Raw genomic sequence first — 12,367 nt, 5'->3', positions numbered from 1 at the left:
CTGATGCTTACAACTAAAAGGGTCCTGGCTAACTCCCCGAGTGTACTTCACATTCATCATCAAAGTTTTTATAGTAGGCTAACTTCATTTCAAATTCAATTAAGTACAAGAATTTGGTATTTACACTGAAGTTATAATGAAAATGTTTAATTTTGAATGGATAGATGGTGTTTGTGCTATTGGTAAATGCAGATGAAAATCCTCAATAATAGAAACCTAAAAAATTCATTGTGTGTTTCTGAATATTGATTTTTGAAAATTTTACCTTTAAAAAGTGAATGAAAATCTCTGACACCTTTCCTATAATTCAGTAATTTTAAGAAACAATTTAAAAATTTTAATAATCCTGAAATCAGGATAAGTTTTAGAATTTATGGTACCTCACCCAGTTGAACTGGAAGCCTTTTTCTTTTTCTTAAGGATATATAAAATAATTATGTCTCATAATTATGTGTCATAATTGTTCAGATCTAAGATTTGATGAAATATAGCAATACTGATCTACTTTATTTCCCATTACTATAAATATCTACTATATCAATACCTATTCATTGATAAATCATTCAATGTTTAATTTTACTTATATGTATACATCAATTCTCAATAATCTCTATAGTTTAATAACATCATCATAGTATTAATGTGCTCCATTAAAATGTCTATATTCCTATGTAAAACAATAACTTTTATTTACATTTAATACTCTAAAATCAGAAATTCATTTGTGTGTGTGTGTGTGTGTGTGTGTGTGTCTGAGACTTGTGAAGATCTAAATAAACCTAAATCACACCTCTTTTTGTCTCAAACACTATATATTGATAATTGAATTACATGGCAGATTACAGACTGCTAAAGAAAAAAAACTCACTGGATGCACTGGCACATGCCTGTAATCCCTGCAATTTAGGATGCTGAGGCAGGAGGATTGCAAGTTCAAGATCAGCTTCAGCAACTTAGCAAAGCCTAAGCAACTTAAGAGAGACCCTGTCTCAAAAGAAAAAAAAAAAGCCTGGGGATGTGGCTCAGTGGTAAAGTGCCCCTGCGTTCAACACCCAGTACTGCCCCCAACAAAAAAACCTCTACAGATTAAATGCAAAGAGTTAGGAGATGTTATCATTTTATTTTACTATTTATTACTATGACTTTACTACTTATTATTATCACTATACCTGGTAACAGTATTATTCTAAGTAATATTTTGAGCTGTGTTATTTTATATATATATATATATATATATATATATATATATATATATATATATATATATATGTGTGTGTGTGTATATATATATATATTTTTTTTTTTTCCTTTGGTGGCACTGGGGATTAGACTCAGGGCCTTGTGTAATATGCTAGGCAAGCACTCAACCAACTGAGCTATATCCCCAGCCATATATATATATATATATATATATATATATATATATATATATTTTTTTTTTTTTTTTTTGTGTGTGTGTGTGTGTATTACTGAGAATTTAACAGAGTACTCTACTGCTGGGTTACATCCCAAGTCCTTTCTATTTACTTTATTATTTTTATTATCTCTGTACTGAGGATTCAACTTAGGGGTATTAACTACTGAGCCACATCCTAGCCCATTTTCAGATTTTATTTACAGACAGAATCTCACTGAGTTTCTTAGGACCTCATTAAGTTACTGAGGCTGGCTTTAAACTCAGGAATCCTCCTGCCTCAGCCTCCCAAGCCACTACAATCACAGGCATGTGCCACCATGCCTAGCTTGCTTGCTTTATTTATTTATTTAGTGGTACTGGGTATTGAACCCAGGAGTGTTTCTACCTCTGAGCTACATTCCCAGAGCTTTTAAGAATTTTTGACATAAGGGGGCTGGGGCTGTAGTTCAGTGGTAGAGCACTTGCCTTGCATGTGTGAGGCAATGGGTTCGATCCTCAGCACCACATAAAAATAAATAAACAAAGCCATTGTGTCCATCTACAAGTAAAAAAAAAAAATTTAAAAAGGCAACTTACTAAAAAAAAAAAAATTTTTTTTTCTGACATACAATCTTGCTAAATTGCTAGAATTAGAAGTATGTGCCACCATGCCTGGCTATTTAGATTCTAAACTTGTGCCTCTGCAACTAAGTCTTCCTCCTAGTAGGTATCAGTAAGTATCAGTTTCTTGTTTACCCTTCCCATGAATATTTATAAAAATATAAATAAATGAGTACAGTACACCATATAGTGAGCAACTTTTCATAAGAGCCAGTTATAGTTCTTTCCTTTTGTGAACTCTGTGTTTAAATGTTTTGTTTTCTTTATTCTACTAAACTGGTAAGCCCTTTAAGTATATCAGCAACATTAGTTTTTTTTCCGAGAAATATTTTCTCAGGTTGTTCTCTGCGGTAATATTTGCTACCTAGAATTTCAAAAAGGGGTGGGGGAGGGGACAAAGGCATTGTAACACAGGGTTATGCTACTATGTAAGTATTACTTGAACACAGCACTGGCATACTGCAATAGATAGTTGATCTGATGCCTAGTGCATGCCCCAAACTGTGAATAGCATTGAACCCTGTGTTGCATATACTCTGATTTTTCTATAGGTACAAACCTATAATAAAGTTTAATTTATAGGGTCTGAGGTTGTGGATCAGTGGTAGAGTGCTTGCTGTGTAGCATGTGTGAAGCACTGGGTTCAATTCTCAGCACCATATATAAATAAGGAAATAAAATAAAGGTCCATCAACAACTAATAAAAATCTATTTTTTAAAAGTTTAATTTATAAATTAAGTCTACTAAGAGATATAACAATAAAATAGAATCATAATAATGTACTATAATAAGATTTATGTGAATGTGGCAAATATATTACTGTACTGTACCCTTCTGTTTCTTGTGATGATGATGTGAGATGATACAATGCCTATATCATGAGATAAAGTGAGGTGAATGACAAAGGCATTGTAACACAGGGTTATGCTACTATGTAAGTATTACTTGAACACAGCACTGGCATACTGCAATAGATAGTTGATCTGATAACTGAGACAACTCCTAAATGACTCAATTGCTAAGTTGCTGAGATATGGACACACTGGAGAAAGGGATGATTCATATCATGGGTTGGATACAATGGGATAGTGCCAGATTTCAACACACTACCTAGAAAGATAAGCAATTTAAAACTTATGAATTTTTATTTCTGGAATTTTCCATTTAATATTTCTGGACTATAGTTGTCATGGATAACTGAAACTGCAGAAAGAGAATCCATAAATAAGGTGGGACTATAATAATCACTTGAATATGCTTGACTGGTTTAATTAATTTAGGGAGAATTTTTATAAGAATATGGTTTATTTTTTCAGGTCTTTTTTTTTTTTTTGAAAGCAGAATCATTTTAAAGTTTTCTTCACATAGAATGTGTAAGTTTATGTTTATGCCTGGATATTTATCTTTTCAATTAGTAAGTCAATGAAATATTTTCTTCTGTTATAATTCTTTAATATTAATTTGTACATATGGTCTACATTGATAATTTTACTTATTTAGTAAATTACTTTCCTTTAAGCAAAGAAAACTTCTTCATATATTCAATGCAGCAATTTTTGGCTATAAAACATTAAGGAGATGTTTTAAAAAACTTACCTAAAAAGATCAAAAATGGTCAGGTAAGTATAGGCTGTTAAAGCTGCAAAACAACAAAAAAACCCAATTAACATTTAATTAATGCTTAAGAAAATACAGAAAATCACCAAAATTGTTTATCAGTGATTATCTACTATGAAAAAAAAAAAAAAAGCCTGGAGTCACTAGCAACCCTCATATATTAAAAAAAAAAAAAAAATATATATATATATATATATATATATATTTCCAATAGGAAATTACGTAGTAAATCTGATTAATACATGTAACCAAGGTTGGTGAGCACAAAAGCTCATTTTAGAACCAGATTTCTGCATTGGAACAAATCAATCACCAAATACTCATAGTCACGTCACCATTTTTCTGCCTGCTTTTGTCATTTCAGTACTATTGTAAATGTATCTTTTAAATAGCATGAAGAAAATAATGATGCATCAAAACATCAGAGATCAAGACACAAGAAAAAATTACAGAATTTCATTTTTAAGGAAATGTCAACAAACCTCAAAATCTTACTTATAAATTATGTAAGGTTTTAATGTATTAGTCTAAAAAGAACTCTGTTTCACAAATGTCCAGATTGAAAGGTGGTTTTTAAAACTAACAGCTCATTTAAAATGATAATGTCCTAGCAGGGGATGGTTGGGCAAGCCTGTAATCCCAGCAACTGGGAGGCTAAGGCAGGAGGATTGCAGTTCAAAACCAGCCTAAGCAATTTAGCAAGACCCTGTCTCAAAATGAAAAATAAAGAGTTGGGGATGTGACTCAGTGGTTAAGTGCTCCTGGATTCAATCCCTGGTACCATAAAAAACAAACAAACAAACATATAATTTCCTAATATGTCAACAAAACTTTATGGTTCACAGGACTGTTTTTAAAGCCATTAAAAAAAAAAGGGGGGGCTGGGGTTGGGTTGAGGCTCAGTGGTAGAGTGCCCGCCTAGCATGCATGAGGCACTAGGTTTGATCCTCATCACCACATAAAAATAAAGATATCGTGTCCACCTAAAACTAAAAAATAAATTTTTAAAAAAACAAAGGAAAAATGTATTCTTTCATTTAAATCATTGAGTTATATACAGTTCAGAAGAACATATTCTATGTAAAGGAAAATACACCTTTATTTAAAATCAGAAAAATAAAAATTAAACTAACTCCGTAAAAATAATGACGATGACATACCTATACTATTAGTAGAACTGCACCACATAAGCAGGAAGCCAGTACATATCAAGTTAACTGCACCAAAGAGTAGTATCTTCCAGGACTGTGGAAAGGAAAATCTTTGATTTGTACAGTGGTAATAATTTCACTGGGTCTGTTCATGTTGCTGTAATTCATACTCTGATATTCAAAAGAACAAGCATAACTTCCTTCAAAAAGTTCATGTTACATTTTCTACACAAAAATTATCATCAACAAAGTTGTTATATTATTATCATATACAAATCTAAAGGAATAATTCCTAAAGGGGAATTTTTTAAGAGAAAATATATTCTGGCACAGAAACTCTCAAATAGTTGAGAAAACTATGCATGTATATGTATATCATTTTTGTCTCTATAAATCTATATATACAGACAAGGATAAAGCAAATGGGGCAATGTAAACGATTGGTAAATCTAAAAAAAGGGAATAATGGCGTTCCTTATACTAATCTGGAAACTTTTATATACTTTGGAAATTATAGCAAAATGGGAAGTAATTTTTAAAAAAGGCAATGCTTGATAATTTCCCAAATAACTCACATGAAACAGGACTGCAAAAAGGAAAAATTACAATGGCTCAGAAGTTCATACAACAGGGAGGCCCTGAACTATGCCCTGAAAACAGGACTCAGGGGAAGGAGGACTATATTCCAAAAGTAAAGAAAGAAGAGATCAAGTGAAGTGTTTTCAACTTTTGTCCTACCCTACTTCATACAAAGAAGAGAAACCAATGCTTATTTCCAAGTAGAGGGCAAAGAAATTAAAAGAAAGACCTTTGTTTGGAGGTATTGAAATTAAAGAGATTTAGCTGTAAAGGTCAAGTGTGTTGTGGGACAGGATGGTCTTAGAACTCAGATGGAAAAGTATAGGTTTAGAAAAGAACAATCCCTCTGAGGTGAGGAGATGACTGACAGAGAAATTATGAGGCTGAATGAAGAAATAGCACAGAGCTGGGAGTCCACAAATCTCTAGAAAAGATACAATACAAGAGAATTTTCCAAAATTAAGGGATATGGGAAAGCAGAACTGGAAATTTAAATCCAGAAGTAAATCTTCCAAAGAGTTATTCTGATGAACACACTACTGAATCATCAAAGATGATAACAACAATTACCTGCGTAGGTATATGACTATGGGTACAGCTTAGTGGTAGATCATGTGCTTAGCATGTACTTTGCATGTGCAGGGCCCTGGGTTTCATTCTAAGTGCATGTGCACACACACACACACACACAAAATTAAAAAAAAAACAAGCATGAATTTTTTTTGGGGGGGAGGCGGGATACCAGGGATTGAACTCAGGGGCACTTGAATACTGAGCCACATCCCCAGCCCTATTTTGTCTCAGGGTCTCACAGAGTTGCTTAGCACCTCACTTTTGCTGAGGCTGGCTTTGAACTTGCAATCTTCCTGGCTCAGCCTCCAGAGCAATTGGAATTACAGGCGTGCAATACCACACCGGGCCCAGCAAGAATTTTTGGTAGACACTATTCTGTAACTTCTACAGCCAAGAACAGAAGCAGGGATGCAGGTGAGGTAGGGATGTTTGCATTTTAAGAAGTGATATGAGGCAAAAGACTCTAAAGCTAGTAAAGACTTTAATGAAATGATCAGACCTGGAGTCTAGTCAAGATAGGGATTCAAGAACAATCAGAAAAAGAGGATAATGTACACTAAAGCTGGGCATGATGGTACATGCCTGTAATTCCAGACACTTGGGAGACTTAAGGGAAGAGGATAATAAGTTTTAGGCCAGCCTTAGCAACACAGCAAGGCACTCAACAACTCAGCATGACCCTGTCTCGAATAAAAAATTAAAGGGCTGGGGGTGTAGTTTAGTTGTAGAATGCCCCTGAGCTCAATTCCCAGTCTTGGGAAAAAAAAGTTAAAAAAGAATGTACATTGAAAAATGACACTCTGTACTCTGTTGCTGGATCAAACTATTTATCCACCCAACAAATATCTCATTATCTTTTTTTTTTTTTTTTAAGATGGACAGCATGCCTTTATTTATTCATTTATTTTTATGTGGTGCTGAGGATTGAACCCAGCACCTCACACGTGCTAGGCAAACACTCTGCCACTGAGCTACAGCCTCAGGCCTCATTATCTATTTTGTGCCACAACTATTCTCGGAACTAAGAATGGATCATTAAAAAAAAAAAAATACATACTTGATGCCGTTCCAGACTCCCTCTCACTCACTCTGCTCTAGCTATCCTCATCCAGGCCTCTTCTGCTCCAGGATATTTGCACTGCAGTTTCCATTTTCTCTTCCAGATATTTGCATGCTTATTGCCTTTGCCTTATTCAGATTTCTGTCCACATGTCAGTTTACCAAAAGGGTCTTTTCTGACCACTCTATCTGGAAGATAAATCTTTCCATATCTTCTATTACTATCTTCTTATCCTACTTTATGAACCCAGGTCTTTGCACATGCTAGCACTCTAACACTGAGTTCCATCCCCAACCCATTTTGTTAGTAGCATTATTTTTATATGTTGATGGACCTTTATTTTATTCATTTATTTATATGCGGTGCTGTGAATCGAATCCAGGGCCTTACACATGCTAGGCAAGTGCTTTACTACTGAGCCACAACTCCAGCCCTTATTATTATTTTTTTGAAACAGGGTCTCTCTAAGTCACCCAGACTGGCCTTGAACTTGTGTTCTTTCTGCTCAACCTCTTAAGTGGCTTGGTTTTACAGGTGTGTGCCACCATTCGCAGCACTTTCTTTCTTCCTAGTACTTATCACTATCTGACCTTAATATATTTGTTTATTGTTTGTCACTCAAGCTAGATCACTTCTTTTCCTTTAGTTAAAAAAAAAGAAGCAAGGGAGCTGGAGTTGTGGCTCAGTAGTACAGCGCTTGCCTCTCGTTTGTGAGGGACTGGGTTCAATTCTCAGCACCACATATAAATAAGTGAATAAAATAAAGATCCATCAACAACTAAAAATATATTTAAAAAAACACAAGATAAACAGGCAAAAGGAAGATAACGGTGGTTTTGAAAGTTTCAGATTAGAAAAGAAAGAAATGGTATGAAATAGTCACCTAGGAAAGTGGGAAACTGAATGAACTAAGAAATTTTAGCATAAGCATCACTAATAGCCTGTTTGATCACGAATTCACAGTGACACAAGTAAGCAGAGTTTCATTTCTCTCAGGTTAGATTCAGTAGTTTAGATGTAGGTACACATTAGAATTTTCTAGGAAATATGATAGAATGGGGGCACAGAATATGATAATGATGGAGCACAGAATACCCTGGATAAGGAAGTGAATGAGGATAAGGGAGGTGAAGAACAGTGACGATTTGGTGAAGTCACAAAATTAAAGGTCATAGTAAAATCGCAGAATGACTGGAGTTTGGGTAATAAGAATAAACTGGAAAGATAGGTGCTGGTGATTGCTGGGTGAAATTCTTGAAATTGAGACAATAGGATACAGTTTTTATGAGTGATAAGGTTTCTACATGACCACAGCAGTGGACTCCTGGGAGTGACCAAGGGCGAGACTGATTATTCATGATGAAGAAGTAAGGAACTGAAGCAAGATGTGGTGGCACATGTCTGTAATTCCAGATACTTGGGAGGTTGAGAGAGAAGAAACAAAAGTTTAAGTCCATGTGTCTGAAAAAAATGAACAAAATAAAATAAAGTAAAGTAAAAAGGACTGAATATGTAGCTCAGTGGTAGAGTACTTGCTTAGCATGTGCAGGCCTTGGGGTCAATCCCTAGTACCACCAAAAGAGAGTGGTAGGTGGTAAGGAACTGAGATGGATCTTAAAACGTGAACCAACATTTATGAGCAGTGAAGAGATGAACCAAGGTATTTCTTAAGATTTAAATTTTTATAGAGAATATATGTACAGTTCAAGTGTTCCTATGTAATAGTCCCCTTATTATCTGTAGATGATATGTTCCCAGATCCCAGTAGATGACTGAAACTGTGGACAGAACCCTGTATAAACTATACACTATGTTTTGTTCTATATGTATATACCTACAAGTTTACTTAAAAATTAAGCAGAATATAAAAATAACAATAATATTAAAATGAACAATTTTCATAATATACCATACTAAAAATTATGTTGAGTGTGAAAATATCTTATTGTACTGTGTATCTTAGCAGCCTCAGCATATAATTTTTCTTTATTAAGATGAGAATTAGGGCTGGGGTCATGGCTCAGCAGTAGCGCACTTGCCTAGCATGCGTGAGGCACTGGGTTCGATTCTTAGCACCACATACGAATAAATAAAAAATAAAGGTCCATCAGCAACTAAAAAAATATTAAAAAAAAGATGAGAATTAGCAAATTCCATTTAAAGAAAGTTAGCAACTTCCATTTAAAGAAAGTACTATACTTTGGCATATACAAATTGCCAGCATCACTGTTCTTCTACTTTAGCATTATTTCAACACAAGCATTATAATAGCAATGTTGTGACAGTTGATCTGATAACCAAGGCAGCTAATAAGTGACTAACAGGTGGGTAGTATAAACTGGACAAAGCCATGACTCATGTCCCACAAGGAACAAAGTAGGAGAGTGTAAGATTCTGCTATGCTACTCAGAATGGCACACAATTGAAAACTTATGGATTATTTATTTCTGGAATTTTCCATTTAATATTTTTACAGTTGACCTCAGACAACTAAATCTGAATATAAGGGGGAAATATTATTTTTTGGTTTTGTTCCTATTACCTGTTCTATGGTTTATTGTACTTCAAAAAAGTGCATGGTTAGGACTGGGGCTGTAGCTCAATGGCAGAGCGCTTGCCTAGTATGTGCGAGGCCCTGGGTTCGATCCTTAGCATCATATACAAATAAAATAAAGGCATTCTATCCATCTACAACTACAAAAAAAATTTTTTTTAAAAATGCATGGTTAAAGAATGTCTCTTGGGCTGGGGATGTGGCTCAAGCGGTAGCGTGCTCGCCTGGCATGCGTGCAGCCCAGGTTCGATCCTCAGCACCACATACAAACAAAGATGTTATGTCCGCCAAAAAACTAAAAAAAAAAATAAAGAAATATTAAAATTCCCTCTCTCTCTTTAAAAAAAAAAAAAAAGAATGTCTCTTTACTTATATAATATAGCTGGTTTCTATCAGTATTACAGTGCTACATCCATCTGTTCTGAGAGATAATGCTAAATGAAATATATATCTAACAAACAGATAAATCCTCTATCATTGGCTCTTTAAATCTAACATTCAGGGGATGATAATATTTCCAAATGCTAGATTTATTGAGTTCTGACTATATTTCAAATTTTTAGGAATAGGAGATATAATGATAAATAACAAAAAAAGAAGCTTCTAGTCTAGTTCACAATTCAAGGGCACTATCCCTGGTACTCTTTATTACTGTGTTCCATGGAAACCGGCTTTAAAGCTCATTAACATTTATTGAGTGCTTGTTTGTGTATCTATAAAAAGGTGAGCAAAATAGACATAGTCACTGCCCTCAAGGAGCTTATAATTTAATATTGAAAAGAATGAAAACCAGAAGATCTACACATGATCAAGTAAGAGAGAAATTATCTTTTTATTTATAGTCTCAAAGCATGACACAGTTTCTTGCCTCATTAATTTTCCTGTTATGAATGAGAAAACTTGGCTTTAGACTACATTCAATTTTTTAAAAATATTAAAGACAAAAGGAATCCATAAAAGAAAACAAAATTTATTTAAAATGCTTTAATGTAACTCAGGCTGGGTACGTAGCTAAGTGGTAGAGCGCTTGCCTAGCATATATGAGGCACCGGGTTTGATTCTCAACACCACATGTAAACAAATAAATTAAAGATCCATTGACAACTAATAAAATATTTTAAAAAATAACTGTAATTAAAAAAATACTTATCCAACATGGAAAAATGAGAACAATATGGTGGGGCCAAAAGTGATTTCTATTTGCCTTAAAAATTACCATTTTTAGATGTTGTAATGTTGTTTTACAGTAAAGTTGGGGTTAAGAGATAACTTACCCTTCGGTCAGCTGCTACAAGTCTAAATTCCTGTAATAACTTGCCAAAAAAAGATCTTTGCGGTTTTCGAAAGAGATGAATTGTCCCCTTTAAAACAAAACAAACAAAAATAATATCAGCACTTAAGCATCAAATGTTCTTCCTAGTTCCTGTGATGTTATAGTACTAATAAGAACAACTAACATTTATTGAGTACTCTACATGACAAAGCACTTATTCTAGACCCTTTACATGTATTTATCAATTTAATACTCAAAACAATCCTGTGTGGTAGAAACAATTTTTACATTTGGTAAGTTGTCCAAAGTCACAAAGCTAGTATCTTGGTAGGGTTTTAAATTTAGGCATTTTAGCTCTAGATCACTCTTAGAAAAGGAAAGGGGAAAAGGAAATTTCCAAATAGCCCCACTAGAAAGAAAATATTACAATTAACCTAATCAAACCTAAACATATGAAAGTTCTGGCAGCTATTATAGTAAAACCCCTTAGGCATTCAGTCAAAAGCATCTGACACCCTAGCTAGTATCCATGATCTCTGCCAGTATACAGCATGAGGCTAGCACTGAAAAGGGTGGGCAGTAGGGTTACCAGAGAGAGAGACCAAGTGACAATTTGAGGAGATTTTTGGCCCAAGTTTAGGAAACCATGCAGGAAAGCTTTTAAGGGAACGTTCAGGTGAGGCATAGTAGAGAACACCTGTAATCCCAGCAATTTAGGAGGACGAGGCAGAAGAACTTCAAATCTAGGCCAGTGTCAGCAACTTAGCAAAATACAGAGTGCAAAGGGCTGGTGGTATAGTTCAGTGGTTGAGTGCCCTGGCACTTGATTTCCAATACCGAGGGTTCAAACACAGATGAGAAAATAACTTATGATAAAGGCAGTATCTAATAGCAGTGAGAGAAAATATGAGCTATTCAATAAATGTATTCCAATGAAGGAAATGTTGCATCCTTACTATTCTTTATTCTGATTTGTTATTTAAAAATTAAAATACAAAACTATGCCTGAAGAAAATATGGATTATAATTTCATCATCTTGGAGGTGGGGATGTGGTATAGGACAGAGGCAGAAACCTAATTTATGTCTCCGAGGAAGACCAAAAGGGGTATTTTAGTTGTGTGCTACAGTTAAATGAAGTTATAATATTTAATGGAAATAATGGGAATAATGCCAAAAGATCTGTGATCATTAACTATTTCATTAAAAATACTTAAACCTTTGTATACTGAAAATATGGCATGGCCCTGTTAATTTTTCTAGCATAGGTTTCCAAAAGCAAAACTCTACAGCTACTTTTAAGTCAAAGACCTTCATAATTTATAATTTTTTTGTGTGTGGTGCTGGGATTGAATCCAAGGCTTTATTCATGTGAGGCCAGCACTCTACCAACTAAGCAATATCAACAGCCCAATTTATAATAATTTGATTGCTATGTATCACAACTTAAGTATTTGTATTTTTTAAAAAAATACTTTCCTTGATGGTAAACGCCACACTCATTCTAACAACCACAGGACACTTCAACCTCACTAAGTTGGCC

At 34.3% G+C, this 12,367-nt stretch overlaps 1 protein-coding gene across 2 annotated transcripts in view; it reads right to left on the bottom strand.

The window, feature by feature from the left end:
• The window catches only part of Slc30a6 (solute carrier family 30 member 6), a 45,857-nt gene that overhangs the window by 28,663 nt on the left and 4,827 nt on the right, over positions 1 to 12,367 (bottom strand). The window contains exons 2-4 of one of the 2 annotated variants that reach the window (XM_046441595.2): positions 10,827 to 10,913; positions 4,796 to 4,880; positions 3,615 to 3,657 (exon numbers count right to left, since the gene is read on the bottom strand). In XM_046441595.2, the coding sequence (XP_046297551.1) occupies positions 3,615 to 3,657; positions 4,796 to 4,880; positions 10,827 to 10,913 (215 nt within the window). The remainder of the gene's footprint in view (positions 1 to 3,614; positions 3,658 to 4,795; positions 4,881 to 10,826; positions 10,914 to 12,367) is intronic. The other variant, XM_046441596.2, reaches the window with a different exon arrangement.

The sequence above is a fragment of the Marmota monax genome, unplaced genomic scaffold, assembly GCF_021218885.2.
Source record: "Marmota monax isolate L192 unplaced genomic scaffold, Marmota_monax_Labrador192_F-V1.1 WCK01_AAM20220418_F8-fsc00010, whole genome shotgun sequence".
Taxonomy (NCBI): domain Eukaryota; kingdom Metazoa; phylum Chordata; class Mammalia; order Rodentia; family Sciuridae; genus Marmota; species Marmota monax.
This window is presented reverse-complemented; position numbering and strand designations above follow the sequence as displayed.